We start from the raw sequence: 22,890 nt of genomic DNA on the forward strand, positions 1-22,890 counted from the left end.
CCGTTCTATTATCTATAATTATTGTAATACAATTTGTAACAGTATTCATCATAAAAATTAATTTATTTATAACAGTACACGTTATACATATACACGATAAAGCCTGCGTCGAGTCGTAAATACTTTCTATAATAAAATGTATTATAAAATGTTACACTGTACACTGTAATAGATATGATAAATTAACATTATAGGTAACACTTTTGGGCTAAATAATGGAAGAAAGCAATAATTACAAACGACTTAAAAGATTCATCTTATTAATGTTAATATTATGATCTTTGTTTACATTAAATAACGTAAAAAACCTGGAGAGTTAGAATAATGCTGACAGTGTTTAACAAGTGAATACAGAAGTATGTTTCATATCTTGGAATAAAAAAGATATATCAACATTAAACATTTTTTATTTGCATTATTCTTACTTTCAAAGGGGTACACTTAATTTAAATGCCTGTTTTAAGTATTATCGAATATTCCAATTTATTTTGTTGTTAAAATAGAATAGTGTTCTGTGATGTATCATTTTATTGAATTTGAATTTTTCACTTTTGTTTCCTTTTTTAATAAATGTAATATATGCAGTGTATAAACAATTATATTTATTATAAAATACATTAAAAATTTTTAAATAGCATACCTTCTATTGAATCGATTTTTTGAAATACGTTAATATTGCTATGATCACAATCTTGTTGTTGAGTTAAGAAAAGTGAAGAGAAGATTGAATACTTTACAAAACTATAAAGAACATATTCTAACACTAATCAAATAAACTTGGACCACTTCGGTCTGCAAGTTGACTGTAAAATTCTTAGGCAACAAGTTAGTATATTCTGTTTATCGATGAATTTATAAAATGATCCCCGTTAATTGTTGTACGTTAATGGACTTACGTTTAAACTTAGTTTCGCAAAGAGAATCATTATACCTACAGTTTTCCTTTGGAATTATTATATAATAAATATACATAACTATGTATTATATTAATCCTTTAAAGCCTGAATCTTATTTCCACGGGCACATATTGATGAAGTTTCAACAAACAATATACATTCACTTGATAACAAATGGTACTGTGTACCGTAGAAAATAAATAAATTTACTAATTCGTAAAAAATATTAATTTGTCATTATACACATTGTACATAGTCATCCTCTGTCAAGGCTGTGGACAAGCGGATTAACTAAAATCTGTAACGGTAATTAATTAATGTACATTTACAATGGACGAGTAAACATTAAGGTGAACCTTATTTTGTGATCATCGAATTTTAATCGGGACACCCTTTAGAATTGTAACACTAGTTGAAAGAATAATCAGTGCAAAATTTTAGTAGTTTGCTTAATCCCTATTTGAAATCTTTTTAATCTTTCCATAAAGCAGGACCTTTTTTAAAATGCCGTGGGAAATGAAAATATTTCAAAGAATTGTTTCAATATTGTAAAATATTCGATAACTTCTTGACTATCCGTTTCATTATCAATTGCCTCCACCATTCACAGTTTTGTTCTTTATTCAACTCTTTTGTCAAAGAATCCTAGTGCTGTGGTCTCAGTAGTTGAATACTGTAAAGTATAAATATACAAATTTTCCGTATTAGTCTGCGGCCTATGCTTTCATCAGTATAGCAATAAGCACAGAGCTTCTTTAAAAATTTTAAATCATGGTGCGAATCTTCCTTATTATTGGAGTAATAAAAAAATTCATATATCACAAATTGCAATTTCTTCTTCTTTGTTAGTTGCCATCAATTGGTCTTTAAATAAATATATATTTAAACAATACAAAGTTTTCATCGTCCATTGAGCGTGGTGGAAAACTGCTGGGGTTTGAAAGCTTATATTTTCTGGCGGAGTCTTACCTAAGAAAATAATTATTAGCTCCGATCGAATTAAAATTTTGCACAGATTATTTGTTTAAGCAATGTCACGATCCTAAGGAGTGCGCCGAAAGAATGTGGACAATTTTCTTTTCGCCAAGAGTAATTAGGTCCACTCTAATAAACATAGTCTTGACATGTATTTCAGAATCTGAACAAAATCAAGTTTGAGCAAAATCTTTCAGTACGATAAAAATTAAAACAAAACAAACGCGAAACGTTCAACAATATAATGATTAATCAGTTCCTCTTTACAAGTTGAAAAACATCTACGAAAAAATCAGTTACAGCGTGTGCAACATCACACAATTGCCAAGGGTTATCATGTCGAGTTCTCAACAGGTTTTCGAGGTGCCAATATCGCTACCATGACTGCTTGATGCTTTCGACTTCCTTTCAGGGTCCATGGCAATCGAGATGAACTCCTCTGAAATTTTCTTATCGAGTCCTGTGTAAGTTTGAGCTAGATCTATCTCTCCTATCGAAGACATCCTTTTTGGGGATTCTACTTTTCCTTCCACTTGTCTCTTCCTGTCTACTGTACTTTCGTGATCCATACCTGTGGGACGTTTCTGCTTCAGTCGTATCTGTAACATTTTCAGTTATTGTTATTGTTAATAGTTATATAGTTATATATTATATATATATATATAGTTATATATTATTGTTAATTGTTATATAGTTATATATTATTGTTAATTGTTATATAGTTATATATTATTGTTAATTGTTATATAGTTATTGTTAAGTATCAAAGATTGTTAATGTACGAAGAAATACTACTAGAGCTACCAGATGGATCAAAAAGATCTGTATCTCGTCGTACAATCATTAAAGACAGGAAAGAGCTTTAAACACACTACAATAAAAAATCAATTGAAATCTTTATAAAGAAATATTTTTCTTTAAAAAGATTCTTGAATTAAATGCAATTTTCAGAGAATATAGTTTAATACAGTAGTACTAAAATATTTCTGGTAAATTGATTATTACACTTAAGAGCCTTTAAATAAAAAATACGAATTCATATTATCTCCACGTTTTATAACAAATTTGTTGTGCAAAATTAGGTCAGCTTTTGTCCTTAAAAGCTGAAAAAAGCCAAATCTAATACATGGAATTTGTTATGCTCCGCTTTTACGAGTATTGAAATTTTATGATCGATATCTGTTTCAAAAGAAGTACTGACAAAAAATAATGTTTTTAAATAACATGTTTTAAGAATTTCTAGAGTTGTTCCTTCAGTTACGCAATTATATACAAAACAGACGCGGCATTTTTATTTTAATTGTTGTAAACGTATCGTCAAGAATTTCACACTGCTGTAACTACTTTGAGGTAGTAAAATGATCACAAAAAGAATTGGCTAACAATAAATATGACAAGCCAATTTTGTTGGAACTTCGGGGAAGTACTAGGCACAATTCTTTGTATATCAATACATAACACGAAAAATGATGAAAATGAATGTTGTGTACAAATTATATAAAAAGATAACACAGCTACTACGTATTTTACATATTAGAATGATAAAACCTACCATTTGGGACGGGTGTCGTCCAATATATGGCATGTGGGGGGCAATCATGGGTATGGTACCATAAGCTGGAGCAGATATGGGCATAGGTCTAGCAGGTACGAACCCTCCAGGAAACTTTGCTGCAGATGCTGGCACTCCATAAGGTGGCTGTAATGATTAAGAACAGTCTCTATATATTAATTATAAAAGATTCTAATATTCTATGTAAGAATATTTAAGAATTAATGCTATTCAAAATTAACGGGCTTGAATATATGATGTTAAAGTCAAAGGGAATCCAGCAAGCAGGTTTATTTTCTTGACACAGAAACGCATGCACCGAGCTCATGCATCTCCAAAATGTAGGCACAGAAACCGCCTGGAGCAGCGAAGAGTTTCTCTCTGAACTTTCTAGCAAGCGTGTCACTGACCTTTCGCTACCTCTCGCCCAGCAGGGGTCAAGAACACAGGCGGCCAGAGAGACCAATCAAAGGGTAGTGAGAGAGGGTCGAAGGACTCACCTGAATCATCGGATGCATCGGTACAATCGGCTGTACCACGTAAATCGGCTGGCTTTTTGGCACGTGACTCTGAGCTGTGACCCACTGGTGTACCATGTTGCGGGTCTTCAGGCGACCGTCGCAAAACAAATCCTCGTTGTTGTTTGTTCTCAGACATCCGCAGAGCTTCGGGGTCAGAATCAAGCAACTGTAGCCAGAGACCAGCAGCTCGGCTAGGCTCGACACCAGCAGACCTATGCTTGCCAACAGACCCGCCCAGCCACCCTCTACCTGGTCCATCTCTCCGTCTTCCCCCTGCAATTTTATTTGTGTTAGAAGATGCGTGTTCTCTCTCTAAGTGTTCTCAATAATTTTATTAGCATACTAGACAAACTAAATCTGGTAAGCAAGACAAGGTAACCTTCGCTTATGCTATTATAACACATACTATAGGCCTACAAAAGAAACTTTTTTGTTGTTGTGCGATCAAGTTTATACGTGATGTTGCTAAAGTAGGTAATATTTTATCAATTACTTCTATTAATAGCTACACATCAGCTCTAGTTTCTGCGCTATCGTCATTTTCAAGTTTTTTGAATTATTCATCTGGTAGACATAACAAAATCGTTTTAATTCGTTTAAATTTTGGTATTAATTAACTTTAGATCTTGTTTGAATAATCCTGATACATTCTGCTATATTTGTGCTGAATACATAGTAGGCGAACAATGGAAATCAATATCAGTTTTCAGAATCAAAATAAGCCATGGACCCCATCGCAAGAGATGCATTAAAATTTGCGTCCAACAAAACTTACTTTATGAAAGCACTTAAACGACATTTTCTCCATGTAAAGTACTGTAATAACACAATTTTTATTATGATCCTATTCATGTAATAACTCGTTACCTAGAGCCGATATAGAAAAATGAATATCTTTTTGGTGTTAGCTATACCCGAAATCAGATATGCTCCAAAATTTCTGACACCGAAATGAGTGTAGTCCCGTGTAATAATTAAATATATGTAGACGATCTTTTGATAGAAAAGTTCTTTCAGATCATTCAGACTGGAGATCTTCACACAAAATAAAAATGTTGCAAGAAGTTCGATCAACTTTTCTCTTTAATGATTTTAAAATGGGATCTCAGTCTAATGATCAGATAAATGATTGAAAGAGAAGAAGAATGCATGGACTATAAAGCCCATCTAAGAAAAATGATCTTTCTCCTGGATCATATTTTATTTGTTTCAAAATGTTCAAAGGATCGTCTTAGCTGTTTAGGAAATTCGTCCTTCTTGAATGAACGATGAGCTACATGAACGGAGGGGGGGGGGGGTGGGAGGATTCCGGCCCGCGGGTAACAGGTAAAGCGAGATAACTTCATCAAAACATGGAAGTGTTGCAATAGACCATTGACCAGACAGAGTCACATTCCATTGAGGTCCGGAGAGCCGAGGCAGGCCGTAGGGTTCCACGATGACCGCATTTTAACCTTGTCATTGGGAACTTTCTCCGGCAATCAAACGGTTCCAGCGTTCCTGTTCCAACTGGTCTGAAATCTTGCCGAAACCTGTCGTGCCGATCAGCAAACGAGAAAACGATGGGAATCGAAACGAGGTCACCGGGTACCGTCGACTAATTGGGAAACATATCCATCAACGATGAATCTCGTTCATTATCGCGGATGTTGCACTCGGGATTTATGCTTTGTTTACTTCCGCGAGTTCTACTACGATCTCAAACTAATTTCTATTCTGTTCGGCTTGAATTGCAAAGTTAAATGATGTAAATAAGTCATAACAAATAGTTAATAGACTCTCTTATTTAAAAGAGTGTAGGAGAACCCACTTTTCCTCGCAGCAGTTCCTCTCCGAACAAACATTTGCACATTAAAAGACCCTTTCCATCGATTAATTTCGAAGGCAACATGTCGGTGTGTTTATTATATTGTAAAAGAACATTACAACATACACTATTGTAGTAACAATTTATTCAGCACTCTTTGCACAGTTACGTATGACTATAAGGAATGAATTGATGAATTAATTTTTTCAAACAATTATTATGTTTATAACAGACTACAAAATATTAAATAAATTGATTAAATAACATTATGCTATTGAATTGCAAGTTGTATAAATAAAAGCTACGTGTGCCGGTACTTTTGCTCGTGGCTGTACGTCTTTTCGGTTGCACTGCACGTGAAACGAAGAGGAGGACAGAAGCAGGAAGAGGAAGAGAAGCAGCCGCTAAAAGCACTACGTACCGGTACAGTGAGTAAGGTCACTTCCGGTGTCCTCTGCGAGTCCCTGACGATGGCAGTCAAGGCCGTGATGGCGGCCATGTTTGAGAGGGCAAGGGCGACCAGGCTGGCAGCAAGGTGAGCTGTCGAAAAGCTCGAGTTCGCTTTGCTCGAAGACGTCGCGAGGGTCGCGACGACGCCTAATGCACCTGCGACCAGGGCGCCCACACCTGCCCACAGTCCCGCACCTGAACCACCTAACGAGGCGCCATGCACCAGCACCAGGATTCCGAACACCACCAGCACTATACCTGTGAAATTAATTTTTGATTTTTCACTCCCTTCTATAACAAAGTCCATCGCGGAAGTAAACATTTTCTTTTGAACAATATCAGCGGACTTACAAGCGAAACCACCGAAATTAAAAATCGCTTTTTGAAAAAAGGGTGTCTCAATATTGTACTATGTACTCAACACTGAAAAACCTTAACAGTGTCTCTTTAAATGAGCCCTCGTTTTCGAGGAGAAAACGCGCTACTTTAACCATTTACTGTGAGTAGATGAATAAATAAATGGGAAATCCACTTATGGGATTTTCTTGTACGTGTTTCGAAGAATGCAGACAAAAAATTGTCCACTTCTTTGTTGCAAAATGGCGGCAGCAAAGCAATCGACGTGCAGCACGAAATTACAAGATTTAGACACCCTTTTTTAAAAAGTAATTTTCAACATTGGCGGCTCTCCTTGTTAGATTTTTGAAAATCATTTACGCAAATTGAAATCGAGTTTAGCTCTTCTGTGGAAAAAACTTGCCACGATTTAACACTAAAACTAATGAACCCTAAATGCGACTACTGTATATTGTTTTATAACAATGCAAAGCTTAAATTTCTTTAAACGTCGCATGTCAAATAATTTCAACAACTGTAACAGAAAAAATGATAAATAAATAAGTTTGATCCGTTTGGTAGTTCTAGGATTAAATACATATAGTAGAAATTGTATTATATTACATTAAACTATTGACCTGAAAGTAAATTCCAGTTTACTCTAATAATTAAATAACGATAACGGTAACATAGCATTCGTCCCAAATTGGAAAAATCTAAATAATATTACTGTTCGCGGTATTTATTTAATCGACAAAAAAAGCACATGCCTATTGTAGTGTAATAATGATAAACACCTACATAAAATACTGGACGACGAATAAAAGCTTGGGTACCGTAAAAATTGGCGTCTCTCGTGCATGTAATTCGGGTCCGATTAGAAGGTAATTTCCTTAGAAAATTGTCTGCGCACCATGCTCTCCAGTAAATTCCGTTTCTACCTGCCACGTATAAATAACAGATTCTACGTGATAATAACCATAATTAGAATTGGGCCTAGCTCCAAGCGAATCATCGAATCACAATGAATCGCAGCGTGGCGATTCTCTACGGTTTGCAGGCCCGCGGAAAGAGATACACAAGTATTACTTTCTAAGTGAAATGTTTTCACTTTTACGTCGATTTCTATGCACTTTGGTGAAATGCATAGTCAGTGAGCATATAATAGATGTCCCGTAGATTTTTTTTAATGATAAAAATTTTCTAATAATTATTACGAAGATCGAGTAATTTATGAAGAAAATCTTAAATGTGGACAAACATCGAAGGAAATTTCAGCACTGGGCAGTTAGTGCTGTAAAATATGAATTAGAAAACTATAATATAATGATTAATAATTACGCATATCTATAACAAGTGTTCTTCACTTTACAAATGTCTTGTTCGTTCAACATTTATGTCACCAGTTAATCGATTCAGATGTATCTTGAATTGCTGTTTCACTATCTCCTTTACGAGCGGTTTCACTTTTCGCCATCTCGAGTCTATTGTTAAGGTTTTCTACACACAAATTGCAAATGCATTTCGGTAAAAGAACAGCACAACGCCGAACATTTTCTACATCGAAACTAATTTACGTAATGCTTTCCATTGTCCGGTTAATTGGTTAGAAATTCGCTTACAGTTCGATGCTAAATCGCGTGGCAAGACATCAGGTTCTTGCGATCGCCAGTAATGGAGAACAATCTCGACGGCCATTTCAATCAATTAATTTCCTAGTTTCACATACACGTTACACTTTATATCTAAATAGCTTAATACACAGCTCGACTTACTTCTGAGCAACTTGTTTAATAATATAATTCTATGCAATTAAAGCAATTCTGCTCGACTGATTTCAATTTAAGGGGATATTCTGCTGCATCATTTTTAGGTCTTCGTTGTGATCTTTTTTCAAAGATACCAGTAAATTGTTTTATGTTAAACTTTTGCACACGTGTTCGTCATTATTTGGTCCCTACAATGTTATAGATTTTTCGAGAAAAAATACTTGAAATTGTACGAGCTACACTTCGTTGAACAATGTAGTACTTGGCAGACACGATATCAACTATTACGATGATTCGAAACAAAATTATTAAGTAGTTTCGCATGACAGACATGCTCACTCAGAAACGACGTTATTTTCGATATTTTGGTTTCGACTACTTCTCGTAAGACTGCTTGCCAAGATCATTTCCTGAAAGTTTCAAATTGATTCGAGGAAAACTGGCAAAGTTTACAACATAAGTTTCCCGTAGATTCATTTTCGGAACCCATGAACAAGATAATTTAGTTTCTAATTTACGGACGAAAACGTTGTGATTTCTAATTCGAAAACCGACATCTCTGGACTCTTAATCGTTGTCAATCATTCTTCAGAATTTTCCATTTTAAGAAATTTTAACGAAACGTCTACGAAAGAATTCACCGATCTTATACGTTTTCATTTATTTAACACAGGACAATTTTGATGTTTTTGAAACGATATGCTGTTATCGAGAGTTGTAAAAAAAGGTTCGATAGTTTTCATGAAGAAAAGAAAGTTTGCAAGAAGATGCAGATCATTTTACTCTCACAGATGAGCATGTCCTCTAATCTCGTTCACAAGAAACGCTGAACGAAATGTTCAAAATGAACTTACCCAGTAGAAGTTGCCCGCAGGACATGAACATCAGCAGGTTCGAGTCATCCTTCGACTCTGCGCTCTTCAGCCTCTGTTCTTCGGCCGGAAGCTGATTGGAGTGCGGCTGGTGTTGCTGTTGTCGTTGCTGTTTCTCCGAGATTAGGACCTCCTTCGAGTGTTTCGACTCCAGGCAGCTCTCGGGCTTCGAGTCCGAGATGCTAGAATCCTTCGAGTTGCTCGAGTCCTGGCTCCTGACCGTCGAGTCGAGCGCGATCACCGCGTTCTCCATGTTTTGTCCCCTTCAGAAAAATCTTCAACGCATTACTGTACCTCCTCGTGCACGTTTACCGGCGTTTGAACGTTCGGCGAACGTTGTGTCATTTACTGTTGCCTTTCATGAACCTCTTTTCGCACGGGTAATTCAATTTCAATTTCTCTGTGTTGTTCGTTTCGCGGATAGGTTCGAGTCGCCCTTCTTTTAAAGATCCAGGCTGGTTTAGTAGAATTATATAAGCGATTCGCCTTTGCGCTTGTTTATCATGGGCTCACCGAGCGGATTGTGAAACTATTGTTGTTAGTGGTTGATTTGAAAGTGACTTGGCATTTTCGTGGGATTTCGACGCGTATTTCCAATCCGTTCGCAGGGACTCCTCGTGTCTGTACTCGATCGGTAAAGGTCAATAGACGCCGCCGTACTCGGTGATCCGGTTGACACAGTCTGTTGAATCCCAACGATCTGTAAATCAAGCGACCAACGACTGCATTGATAATCGTTCGACGATGTCCAAGTTCAGGGGAACGTTCGCATCGTGACATAAGTAGACTGCGGGCCTTTGCACGCTTGCAACTCCCACGAGTCTTCCAAATTCAAAGGTACAAAATCCACGTACCTCGGAGTAAAAATTTGTTTTCGGACACTCCGAAGCTTTTGGCTTCTTTTTGTTTCCATTGTAAAAGGTACTAGAGAATAATCGAATTTCGATCACTAGGCTAGTTTAATTTACGACTCATTGCCGACAGAAATGAGAAAGTACAGTACAAAAACTGTCTATTGTCTATATTATTCGTACGGCTTCGTATTATATTCGTATTATATGAATGTCATTCAAATTATATCACTTGTACTTAGATTATATTCATATTATACATTTTTTTATAAATACCATAAGATTAAACAATTTGGCTCACTTAAAGGGTTAATAACAGTAAATATTTTTCTAAATTTACAATCGATTAATAAGGAATGTATTTTCTTTTCTCAGACACCTTGCGGTTCAATCTAGTTACACATCGAAATTATGCTACTCCCTTCCGTTTCTTTAAAATGTGATATTATAAATGACAATTTGTTGATTCAAAGTGTAAAGCAAAAATGAATGAAGTGTCACTCTGAAATCTCTTGTGCAACTATTTCTGAGAAATGATAGCGGATTTTTAACTAATAGCTAAGAAAAAAATCACAAACGAAAAAATTATCTAGAGAAGTATGATGTATAACCACGTCCTTCCTGATTATTATGCAAAAAAGATTGTTTAATTTTTTTTATTGTGCTACACAGTGTATTTCATATGTGTATTTTCAGCAAGGTTTGTATTTTATACGTTTCGTGATGCACAAAATAGCAAAAGAGAAATTCACATGTTTTCCTGGAGAAATCATAACATTTTTGAAAGCGTGTTCGAATGTACCATTAACGAATTACAAACATGGGAATGCGCAACGGGAAACACGCCTTCCTCGTGTCGGAACTGTAACGTTGTGTTTTCTTTTACTTTTCGAGCTCTCTGAGGAGTACTTAAGATAGTCATTGATTCATTATCATTGATTCTACTTTTGAAAATTGTCCGTATTTAACAAAAAATGTTTCTGGTATCGTCTACCTATTTCTATTTGTTTTCAATTCTAATATAATAATTTAAACAATCTTCGGGAAAGACAAAATGCGAACTAACAAATTATTTGCCATTTACTGATGCCATCGGATGAAGGCGGACCAAAAGGATAAACCCTATAAGAACTTACTTACTATTATAAAAAATGTAAATAAATGTTTTGCATCGTTTTCTAACTGTAGAATTAATATACATTCTAATATATATTATATGTGTGTTATATATATATGCGTGTTTCCACGTCGACGCTTTTAATATCAGGGTTTATTAGACTGCGACCTAACATTGCTAGGAACGGTACAATTAACAATTCTATAGGGAGAATATAGTAATCGAGTTGTCCTAGTTCGTTTTGAATTATAAGATTCAGATTACATTATCACTTTAATAAGAACCTAGAAATAAATTTAAAGTACCTTTCCGTTAATATATTTTACTGATATGACGGATTGTAATAATTATCCATAGGAAAACATCGAACAATATCTAAAATGGTATTTTGTAGATAATAATAATACTATTCGCCGTATAATTTGGATTATATTTGAATTTAATCTCATACAAGGTTATAAGTTTGTTTTGGAAGACATCTAAAGTATTGGATAAACATTTAAAAATGAAAATAGAAATGAAACGAATAAAAATGAAACGAAGCAACGAGTTTTCTAAATTACCTACTTTATTATGTTCATTTTCAAGACAGTTTGGGTAAACATAATTACGCATTGACCGAATAATTGATTTCCGAATTATGTTCTTTTAGTTCACATGGCCATATCAAAGAAACCAGCATACAATAAATTGAGATATTCGGATTAAGGATAGTAGAACGTTTCTACTCACCCTGTATACCGAATACTTCACGGTACACGAAACCAGCGTGTACGGTAAATTTCTGACCGGAAAAAAATTTCTGCACGCGTCAGCTACCAAGGAATCGTGATGAATCGCGGAGGAGCACGCACGCGAAACAACAATAATAATATTAATAACGCTTCTATTACAGTGTACGAAGAAAAAGTGTATATGCAAATTTTAAACAAGGCTGGCTTAGCTGTTATTTAGCTTCATAGTGATCCATGTACTGCTCAAGTTATTTCATTGCGGATTCTCTGAAAGTACCATTTTTCTCTATTATTTTAGCAATCGTCGATAAAATATCCCACATTTTTATCGCTGGGAGAACATAGTAAACTACTGAAATCATGACATGTTGCTATCGACATCATTTTCTTTCTTAAAGTCACGACGAAGATTTGTATTCTAATGAACCTTGCAACACAAATCAATTATATTTCACATTGATAGAATTTCTGTCAGAAAAAATCAGCAATTTTGAGAGAACTATGTCCGCTTTCATCGATCAATCAATCAATCACTCATGATTTGTAAGTCTCTGTTCACAAAAGTCTTACCAGTATGCGGATCTTTATGCAAAACTAAAGTGTTCTGAGTAAATCCTGAGAAACAGAAGTTCGATGAAAATATGCTCCTTTTCTTAATAATTTAACAACTTGCATCTCGTACATTCATTATTTCTGCCACAAATGCAGGAAGTCCACAGTCTAATCACTCTATGAAGATGTAGTGTCCTATAGCAAATTCTATTTCAAAACCACAAAAAGATCGATTACAATACCCGGCAAAAATCGATCACAGTTTACATCGCTAAGATCGTCTTAAATCTAATCTCTTGCAGCTGCAAGAGATCCCAGATCGATTCCTATCTTATTAAATAAATAACTCTGACCCTATAGAATTTTCGAGATTATTAATATAACAGTCGAAGCGTGGAAGCAATTTCGAAAATGAAGGTACGGTTAAGGAGATCTGGGAACCTTTGGTGAATCGGCAAGACCTTGACGGCCCATTTATGAAAATTGGCCAATCAGCCTAGGTTTTTATAGATCACCGAGACAACGGAGCAAATTGGACAGAACGTCATCGGGGAAAATTGCGGAAAAACCAATAGAAACGATTCGGCGTGCAAACGGCTCCCTTTCACGGTGCACAAAGCGGAAGAGTTTGCCACGAGAGCGTAGAAAGATCACGAATGAACGTACCAGGTCTTGGTTCGTCGTCCCCGTTACTCCCTTTCTGCGATCCTTTATCACATGATCCACGGAGGGATCGATTCACCACACTGATCGAGTGTCGCGTACCGTGTTACGTCGACGACTGCACCTGACGTCGATCCGCGATCGATCGCGAGAGATTTTCGTTGATATTCGGTTAGTTCTACGACCGGCCTCTTGAACACGCAATCGGTGACTGGATCGTTCCGAACCGCACAGGTTGCGAGTACTCTCCTCTCTAGTGAGCCCTTTCTCTCTCTCCCCCTCCCGCCTCTCTCTTTCTCTTCTCGTTATTATTCTCTCGTATTATTTATCTATCGTTTTTACACTATACGTTTATACAGCGACTTCCATTAATATTGAGGCAGTTTCTGGCCTTTTCGATTGTACAACGATACAACGGAGCATCTGGCCTCAAAAGCTGGCCAAAAGTCGATTTCAAAAATCTTGTAAAAGACAATATTCCAATACTTCTTCTATTATTTGAATCACTCATTAAGCTTTAAAGTAAGAGTATTCGTGATACCGAAGTACAGTTTTTTTAAAAGTATTTTTATAAATTTGTCTTAAAGTAGAATAACATAAACAAGCATAATATTTATAATCATTTATAAATTTACTTGTCAAGTTTTTATGAAACAGTAGCATCGTTCCCTTTCCAGGCACATTTGTTCTGATACAAACACATAACAATTGACTGCGAAATTTGTATTTTGTTTTAATATCTTTAATTTAAAACAAAGTATGTACTTGCCACATCGCATTATATTTATATGATAAAACCTTTAAGAATTAACGCTCATACATAGAACTAACAAAAAATGAAAATTAATTTTTGTTCTTAAATAGCATATATTGCAGTTGTTTTGAAGTTATACAATTATAATCTACGAAATTTATGTTTCCATAACATATTCGTCATTACATGAGAATAACCAAGCATCTTGGTGGATACTTTAAAAATAAAAAAAGAAAGAAAAGCAATTAAAGAGAACACTTGATTTGTTGAAATGGTTTATTTTTTTTAAATGTATCAAATAATAATGTTTAGTATAAGCATAATATTGTTAGCAATAATAGCAATAAATCTAATATTTATATAATATAATAAATATGTGATTATGACAAAAATAAACATTCTCCATGTCACACAATTTCGATGAAATTTCTCCGATGTCCATTCCAATGTTTTACTACGCTAATTAGATGTACCATTTCCGCGTCGTCTCCGGACCAAAATGGCCGCGACCGGAAGTCGTTCCGCGCAAGTCGCGAATTATAAACATTTTGCAAGTGACGCAAAACGGTTACCGCAGTTTCTAATACTTTCTAACGGCAGGTGCTAGGTGAAATGTCGTTGCTAATTGATTGGTCGCGCGAAACAATGCAGCGGAGTGCATCGTCCTGTTTCCATCAGAATGATTAGATTATCCTGTCGCGATTGACATTTATGCAAAAATGTTGCAACTGACAATGTCTTGCGACAGGAACATCCAACGCGCTTCCACAGTTGAGCAATGCTTTCACCTACGCCGAGCAATCATTATAGAAATTCAGTTGCGAATCACAGACGATGACGTTATCATAAACACAATCATAACAGCATCGTCTTTGGTGCATACACACTACGTTGGAGAAAGTTCTTTAGATTGTTACTGATCTCCTAAGTCGTACCCCATCGATTTCTTCATTCATGAAGTGCAACGCCGAGTAAAATATTGTTTCGAGTATGCAGTATAAAGTCCAATTTATTTTAGATCACATATGTAGTTCGAAAATAGTATACATATGTTATTTATTCTTTCTTCGGTCTTAACTATAAATGTGTTTTGTGACATATGAATATCTTGGAATAAATTTCTCTTCACAATATTGTTATGCAATCCATCAAATTCTTATATATACATTTTTTCTATATACCTTTGAACCAAACTTCCTCGAAATCAATGTTGAACTTGTTATCGAATTTAATATAAATAGTTAATGATCTAGAGGATAGATGTCATGTCCATGAAACAATTTTTCCGAATGTCACCGCAGACGACAGAAGCTGTAGTTTTTAGCAAATGAAACTGTTTTTAAGCAAATGGAATTGGAAAAATTTGAGCAACGTGATAGATGTATAATAAAAGTATAGAGAAAATTTTGGATTCATTGATTTTGTTTGTTTGTTTTGTAAAAGATAAAAACGAATTAGCATGTAGAAAGAAAAAGAAATTCTTTCATTAATCATTTGTCGTAAAGGCAATGCTGCTTCTGTTTTCTCTTAACATTATATTACGAGGAAAGTTTTGTGTTTTCTTTGTTTAGAACGCTATGACCTAAGATGAAGGGAATTCCGCCGAAGCAACGGCAAAAGGAAGCAAGAAGAAATACAAGAGGACAGAGTGGTTGGCGCGTGATGAGAAGACTCAGACTTCAGTCCCACGAGCCAGGCGTTGATTACAAGTGTAAAAGATTAAAGTGTTTTGAAAGTATAAGTGCCGGCGAAAGAGTTATTATGGATGCATTTAACAGTTTGGATGCAACCGACGCGACGCTCAAAACTCACACTTTGCTGCGTTAATCTCGGTATTACCTGTTTTACGACGGGCAGATTCTGACTAACAGAAAGTGATAACTGTCGTGATGCAACTTTTCGGTGTAAAGTTAGAATAAAGAGAGAAAGTACTGTCAAAGAAGTAGACGTATTTTGCAATACTGATACTCCAATTGTTGGTGCAACAAAACGGTCGACAAAAGTTTCCGTTTGGTGCACGTTCAAACATCGTTTAATTTGTTCATGACTAGCCTGCAGATTTTATGTATCTATACATATAAAAATAATGGTCTGCTATAACTTGTTGCAACAATATTCTTTTATAAATTTTCTGTTTTTCACAAATGAATTACAAATGAAATACAAATGAATTCTTCCTTTGAAAACAGCGTAGCAGTGTTTTCTTCTGCAATTTCTGATGTTATAAAAATGTTTCTATGAGAAATTATTAGATAAAAACTTCTTTAATTCAAGTAGACATTATAATAAAAATCGTAAGTAAGTTCAATCTTGCCATTGTTATAAAACAATAGTTATTAAAGCTACGCTTAGGATTCAGTAGATCTAGCGTTAAATTCTTCCGAAGTCTTTACTTTCTAGTATTTCATCTGTTCATTTCTTACACTTCGAAATATGACTTTCCACTTTTAATGTCTTTCACGTTTGAAACCGATGTAGTCGTAATGCGAACATAGATTTCCTCTTTTCTGTTAAGAAATTAGCGAGAACGAGTCGCTTAGAGAAATTATGGAAAAAATTGTGAAGCAAGAAATTACAGACGAAGTAAGTTAATCTCCAGATGCAGTTTTTTTTAACGAAAACAGCATCGTACAACAATAGATAGTTTATGCTAATGTCGACATTATGATGTATTAATAAGTCGACTAGATGTATTAATAAGAAACTGAAAATGTCATCGAAAGGTTAAGGAGAATACAAGTAGCAAGACAGCTCTTCATATTCGGTTAGGAGGAATGATGGAAGTACCTATCTGTGGTCGATCACGTTGCAGCATCAATGTTGACACATCGGCTGTCAAAGAATTGGAAATCAATCAGAAATTGAAATTGACAAGCAAAAATTTATTCATAGATTCCAATGACATTTTGGTTGATACGAGCAATTTACAACAAAAATTGAGATTTTTTTGCAAATACTTGAACACATAAGGTTAAATACTGCAATATTGGAATCTCTTACGATAATTGTAAAGCATTTAATAGAAAGTTCAATGCAAAGCTCATTAACAAATAAAAGAATTATCTACCGAGTATAAATTATAAATGTTCTGAGTTCAGGTATTTTATGAGAAGGAATGATCCGCACGAATGAAAGTCAGGAGACCGCAAAAAACGTGCAGCAAATACTTTGCCTGAGGAAAGTCTGCGGTTTTTACCTAGTCGAAATTTTTAGAAAAGAAGAGTTTTACAGACGAAGTCGTTTCTCACGTGTTTCATTTTATTTTCGAGAACTTCGACCAAAATGTCCGCAATCTGCATATCTTTTGTGACTCGGCTGCCGGTCAGAATAAGAATTTCACCGTTGGAACACTTTACTGTATTGTGCACGAGTTAAAGAGGTTTTGCTCTATTCATATTACTTTCCCCCTCGAGAAGGGACATGCATATTTAAAACATGACAAAATCACAAGACGAGGATAGGAACTGTTAAAGGATTGGATCGATGTTCAGAGAAGTGCAACAAGTTAATGTCTTCTAAGTTGCGAATGTAAAACAAGAAAAGATAAGAGGAAGCGGACATATCTTATCCACGAGAAAGGTTTCTTAAAAAGTGTGCGCATTCTCTATGTAACGAGCGAGGAAAATGTACATATTATGTAACCACTCTGGACCTACTTTTTATTCAGCTGACTATACTGATTGTGAATTGAGCAATCTAATTGCCGAGACAGTAATAAATATCATATGATATTAATTACAAATGGATCTATAGCAAAAACGGCTTCCCGGCAAGAGCATTTACGAGAGAAATATCAAGATACCTTGTGTCTAAAAAGATTTCACCCAACCTAGAGCTCAACGACTTCACGAAAAGTTTCCTCATGCATAACAAGCGAATGAGAAGCAAAGTATGATCATTAGACTGCAAATTTCATGCATTCATGATAGAAATAAGAAGGCGAAATTTGAAACAGTGAAAAGATTAAAGAGATTCGCGAATATCTGTAAATTATTTTCAACTCGTTAGAATTATTGAAGAAATGATGATATTTCTATTTATTCCTTTTTGTTACAATTCATGAAGAATATTTATAAATCGCGTAAAAATTTTATCAGTTTAATGATCATTGCGGAAAGTAAAAATTTCATGTTTCGTTGGAGAATTTTTGAACTTGAGAAAGAAATTAAAGGTATAATTGCATTTTGACTTCTAAATATGATTTGCATAGACAGTTCGTATTTGACACTTATCTTGAAACATCGACACATTCCTGATCTTTATTTCTCTTTCTATATACAAGATATGAACATTGAGCAGACTGTCGTTTTTCAATTATTAAAATTATTCAGACAAGAAATAATAATTTGTTAATATAAACTCTCGTTTCTTGTAATGAACGCAGAGAAAAAAAAAGTTTCATATACACGGTCTGAAAATAAAAGTTACAGCACGAGTTTTACGAACATATCGGAGCAGTAAATCGAAAGTGAATTTCTCGAAAATCGTTACGAAATTTCCTGTACGTGTAATTGCTTTACAATTTTAATAAAGCAAAAAACCTACGCAATGAGATCGCATTCAATAGAGTAAGCATGGTGCTGACTCTAAATTGTGCCTCTCTCGTCAACGATTTTATAATTAATGAATAGAAATGATCATTCGGTTCGATCCGCCAACGATTTTAACGAGCGCAACTTTCTTCGACCTCCAGTCGACAAAAAATTGATGACACCGTTGAAACTTTCGCTGGAACGTCTTCCGATTCGCTCGCGGAAGAATGGAACGTTTGCTCGTGGAAGAAAGCGGGTAACGTCTAATGGGGACGTGAAGACGATTCTATGCGTCGTTACATTCGATTCGGCGTGATTTATCCGTGTACAGAATATGCATGTAATATTGTTACAGATTAATTCGTAACCTTGACAAATAATTAATCGTAACTTCACTTTCGAGATCAAATCTTTTGTGCACAGGATTAGAATTGGAAATGTGGATCCCCTAAATAAAGACACCGCATAATTGGATGATTTTAATAATACAACTACCGCGTATTAGTACTTACACAGTGAATCCCGTAAATATTCGGACACTTTTCAAAACACAATAACTTTCATAGAACTGGATTAAACGAATTGAATTTTGTTTAGATGATGGAGAGACCAGTCTACTAGACCATAATTAGAATGCTTTTTTAAAACTTTGTTATTGCTTAGAATGACAGAAGAGAATAAAAAATTCACGTTTTTTTAACTTTTTTATCTAAGTCTACAACGAAAATCTAAAAAATGTGTTTTGTAGATCTCGGTAAGTTATAAGCATGTTAAAAATTTCACCGAAATTGGTTGACCTTGGTATGAGCGGTAAACAATTAAATATCGTAAAAATCGCAGTTTTGTCCCGATTTTTGACACTTTCGACCAATACATGGGAGAAAATTTGCAACTTTTACAATATTTTAACGCTTGCAACTTGACTTTGCGTGAACCGATTCCGATAAAATTTGCAGCATGCATATAATTTACCGAGATATGCAAAACGCATTTTTTAAATGTCCGTTATAGGCTCAGATAAAGAAGTTAAAAATCTTTTATTTTGTTTTGTCATTTCAAGTAATAGCAAAATTGTAACAAAGTAGTTTAGTCACTATCTAGTGTACTAATCCCTTTATCATCTAAAAAAAATTCAAATCGTATATTCCAGTTTTAAGAAAGTTATTACATTTTAAAAACTGTCAGAATATTAATGGGTGTCACTGTGTTCTATATGTATATTACGTGTACGTCGTGCTGTTATGTTATATCACTGTTAATAAAGCGCCAGAAGTGTTGAAGTCAGTAAAATCCCATTCTACTGATGAAACGATATAGAAAGTGAACAAGAAGCTGAAACAAGAAGTACAACTAATAGAAGAAAGCGTAAATGGTTTAATACGACTGTTCCAATAACTAGGAAAGATTAAGAAGTATTCGAAGATTGCGATCACCGAAACCAAATAATCTAATTGAAACTGGCAAGTCTTGCGAAATACTGGAACAAGACGTCTAAGACTGCAGCAAGTTGGCTAAAAGGAAAATCGTAGCTCGGTAAATTCGCTGGTGGCTTTAGCAATAAGATTATAGGCGAGTTACTTTTTACAGGTAAGCTTGGATTAAGTAATTCTCTCGCGAAAACATTCGATAGATTTTAGAACCGCACCGATTAGGGTATTACAATCGAAATATTAGAAAGGGTGGTCAATATTCTGGAAACGTGAGAACTCGTTAAGCTAATTGGAGCCGTAAAAAGGATCGCAAAAAAATACCTGGCTTGTAAAGTAAATTTTAATAGCGTGATTTGAAAGTATGGCAATAGCCCTATCTCGTGAAAAAATACCAAAGTCATCTTTAAACCCTCGGAATGTAATATCGAGTCAGGTTAGCGATAAAGATTTCAAACAGAATCAACGAAATATGAATGTTAGTCGCTTCTTTTAAATGGAAATAAGATGAATTTATTCTGTTATCGATTTTTAAGCATTAACGTACAATGAATGGTAATGATCACGATAACGGCAGTAACAACGGTATTAAGTGAAATATGTGGATCATTTAAGAAATTATTAAGGACGAAGAAGTTCTAGTCGTTGAAATGAAAAATGCAAATGCAAAATCACAAAAACTCTTGCATTGTTTCCAACATATTAAAATCATTATGGAAATAAATAAATATCTATGTAGCTTTCCCATTTTCCAACCGGCACAGTAATTTCTCCTGGAAATGCCAAATTTCGGGTTGCTGTGAATTTCTCTGTGTCAATCCTACGTCTATATAATTTATTGCTACGTCGATGTTAACCTTTTAGGTACGGCTGAATTCTGCGCGAGGCTATTTCTCTGGACGGCAGAGTCTGATGTGTACTGTTCAGAGCCTGATACTGTATATACAGGGTGTCCCAAAAATGTCTCGCAATCTGAAAGTGGCGGGTTCCTCAGGCCATTTGAAGCAACTTTTTCCTTTACAAAAATTTTCTCCGAGGCACCGTTAACGAGTTATTAACGAAAAACAGTGACCAATGAGAGGTGAGATATGCTGGCGCAAGGCGGCCGAGCCAATGAGCGAAACTGGGTTTCGACTGCTCGTTGGCTCGGTCGCCTCGCGCCAGCTAAGCTCGCGTGAGCCAACGGCGCCAGCGGTCGAGTGGTCGAATCCCAGCTCAGCTGGCGCGAGGCGGCCGAGCCAACGGCGCCAGCGGTCGAGCGGTCGAATCCCAGTTACGCCGATTAGCTCAGCCACCTAGCGCTAGGCGAGCTCGCCTCTCATTGGTCAGTGTTTTTCGTTAATAATTCGTAAACAAAGCCACGGGTTGCATTTTCGCTAAGGAAAAAGTTACTTCAAATGATCCCAGAAACTTCTCATTTCCGGTTTGCGAGACATTTTTGGGACACCCTGTATATTTGTTACTATTTCAACGATATCTACAAATTTTTACAATGAGAAGTAGTCAAAATTGATAATACATTAACAATTTTTACTACGGAGCCTCGTACGCAATCGCGTATCAAAATGAGCACAGCTGACGCGAGGCGATCGAGCCAATGAGCGGAACTGGGCTTTGTGCGCTGGTTGGCTGGACCGCCTCGCATCAGCCGTACTCGATTCTTATTGGTCACCGTTTTTCGTTAATAACTCGTTAACGGTGCCTCGGAGAAAATTTTTGTAAAGGCAGAAGTTGCTTCAAATGATCCGAGGAATCCGCCATTTCCGGATTGCGAGACATTTTTGGGACACCCTGTAGACTGTTGTAAATCGATGTGAAGACAAAAGAAGTGTGAAACAATGCATATGAAGACGATTATTTGATTCAAACGATGAGCGAGTGAGCTACTAGAGCAAGCCACTATAGTGGCGCGTCGTGCCTAAAAGGTTAAGGGTTGACAGAGTCGGTCAAGCGTGTGATGCGGCACGCGACGCGATTCCCGGAAGACAACACAAAATAGTCTGTGAGTCGGGTAAGAAAAACCGCGGAGCTACAAGGTACATACTTAGTACGTGACCGTCGAATCGTGGCATGTGGCCTCCGAATTGCCTTCTAATCGTGGCAAAAAATTAGAAATAAAAAAGTAAGTCATCGTTTTTATTCTAGCATCACCATGTATTCATATTAATGTACACCGGCATGCTGGCTGCTACTTTTTTTTTGCCGACTGCTCTAAGTTTCTATAAAAACGAGCCGCGGGCCCCGAGGAATCACGACTTAGTATTCTCATAACTGCGTCTTTCGATTCCGACCTCCGAACATTTCTAGGATTACTGTATATCTAAAGGGCAATCGCCAATATTCACAACCACTTCCAAAGTCCTAAAAGGCGAATCAAGGACCATTACGCAACACAGTTTTCTATCGATCGCGGAATTACGGGAACAGACGTACGCAAGATTAGGAAGTCGAGGAATGGCATGCGGTCGGATCGAGACATCCAGTTTCGAACTAGTCGACGAAACATCGGGAAGGAGACGAAATTAGACATATCCTAGAATCTGACTACCCAGAACAGCCTATTACGGGTCTGTTATGCGAAACACGCACACGTCGCAGACCTAATCTCTGCTCGGTCGCGCGGTACGTACCTTTCTAAACGAAATATGCCTTTTTGCCGATCTCCTAATCGCCACAGCACCTTGACACTGCTGCCAGGCTATCGTAAATCGGGTTTATTATCTCACAGTTTATTATTTCTCTAATAGATGGTATCTCGGCGCGTACAGTCTCAGTCGACGTTAACCCGTTGCATTGTAATATCGCGTCAGCCTTGTTACGAAGACTTCGAACACAATCTGCCAAATATGAATATTATTCATTTCTTTCAACTCTTTGCACTCGAAGCTATTTTAACTTCAAAACCAAGACTCATTTCTTCCGAGTTGCAGTAGGTAGGTACTAACTTCAGGGTTATATAAATTGCGACGATGCACTGTGGTGCCGATCGCGACTCTAGTGGGTCGAATGAAATAATTGTCTACTTGAACGTGTAATGTCTCAAGCATAAAGAAATGACGGGATAAGTGGATACTAGAGTCAA

General features: G+C 36.0%; 1 protein-coding gene across 3 annotated transcripts; it reads right to left on the minus strand.

Annotated features, from left to right (window-relative positions):
- Positions 1–44: 44 nt before the first annotated feature.
- LOC143259603 (uncharacterized) lies at positions 45–22,457 on the minus strand. 3 transcript variants are annotated; one of them, XM_076522659.1, is made up of 7 exons: positions 22,439–22,457; positions 9,161–9,878; positions 7,374–7,478; positions 6,173–6,459; positions 3,924–4,217; positions 3,424–3,570; positions 45–2,470 (listed from the first exon to the last, which is right to left on the minus strand). In XM_076522659.1, the coding sequence occupies exons 2-7, from the start codon at positions 9,429–9,431 to the stop codon at positions 2,219–2,221; spliced, it is 1,356 nt and encodes a 451-aa protein (XP_076378774.1). In that variant the 5' UTR covers positions 9,432–9,878; positions 22,439–22,457; the 3' UTR covers positions 45–2,218. The 3 variants fall into 3 exon arrangements, with proteins under 3 accessions (XP_076378774.1, XP_076378773.1, XP_076378775.1); XM_076522658.1 differs by lacking the exon at positions 22,439–22,457 and adding an exon at positions 13,099–13,314; XM_076522660.1 differs by lacking the exons at positions 7,374–7,478; positions 22,439–22,457 and adding an exon at positions 13,099–13,312.
- Positions 22,458–22,890: the final 433 nt, after the last annotated feature.

The sequence above is a fragment of the Megalopta genalis genome, chromosome 6 (genome assembly GCF_051020955.1).
Source record: "Megalopta genalis isolate 19385.01 chromosome 6, iyMegGena1_principal, whole genome shotgun sequence".
In the NCBI taxonomy this organism is placed as follows: Eukaryota; Metazoa; Arthropoda; class Insecta; order Hymenoptera; family Halictidae; genus Megalopta; species Megalopta genalis.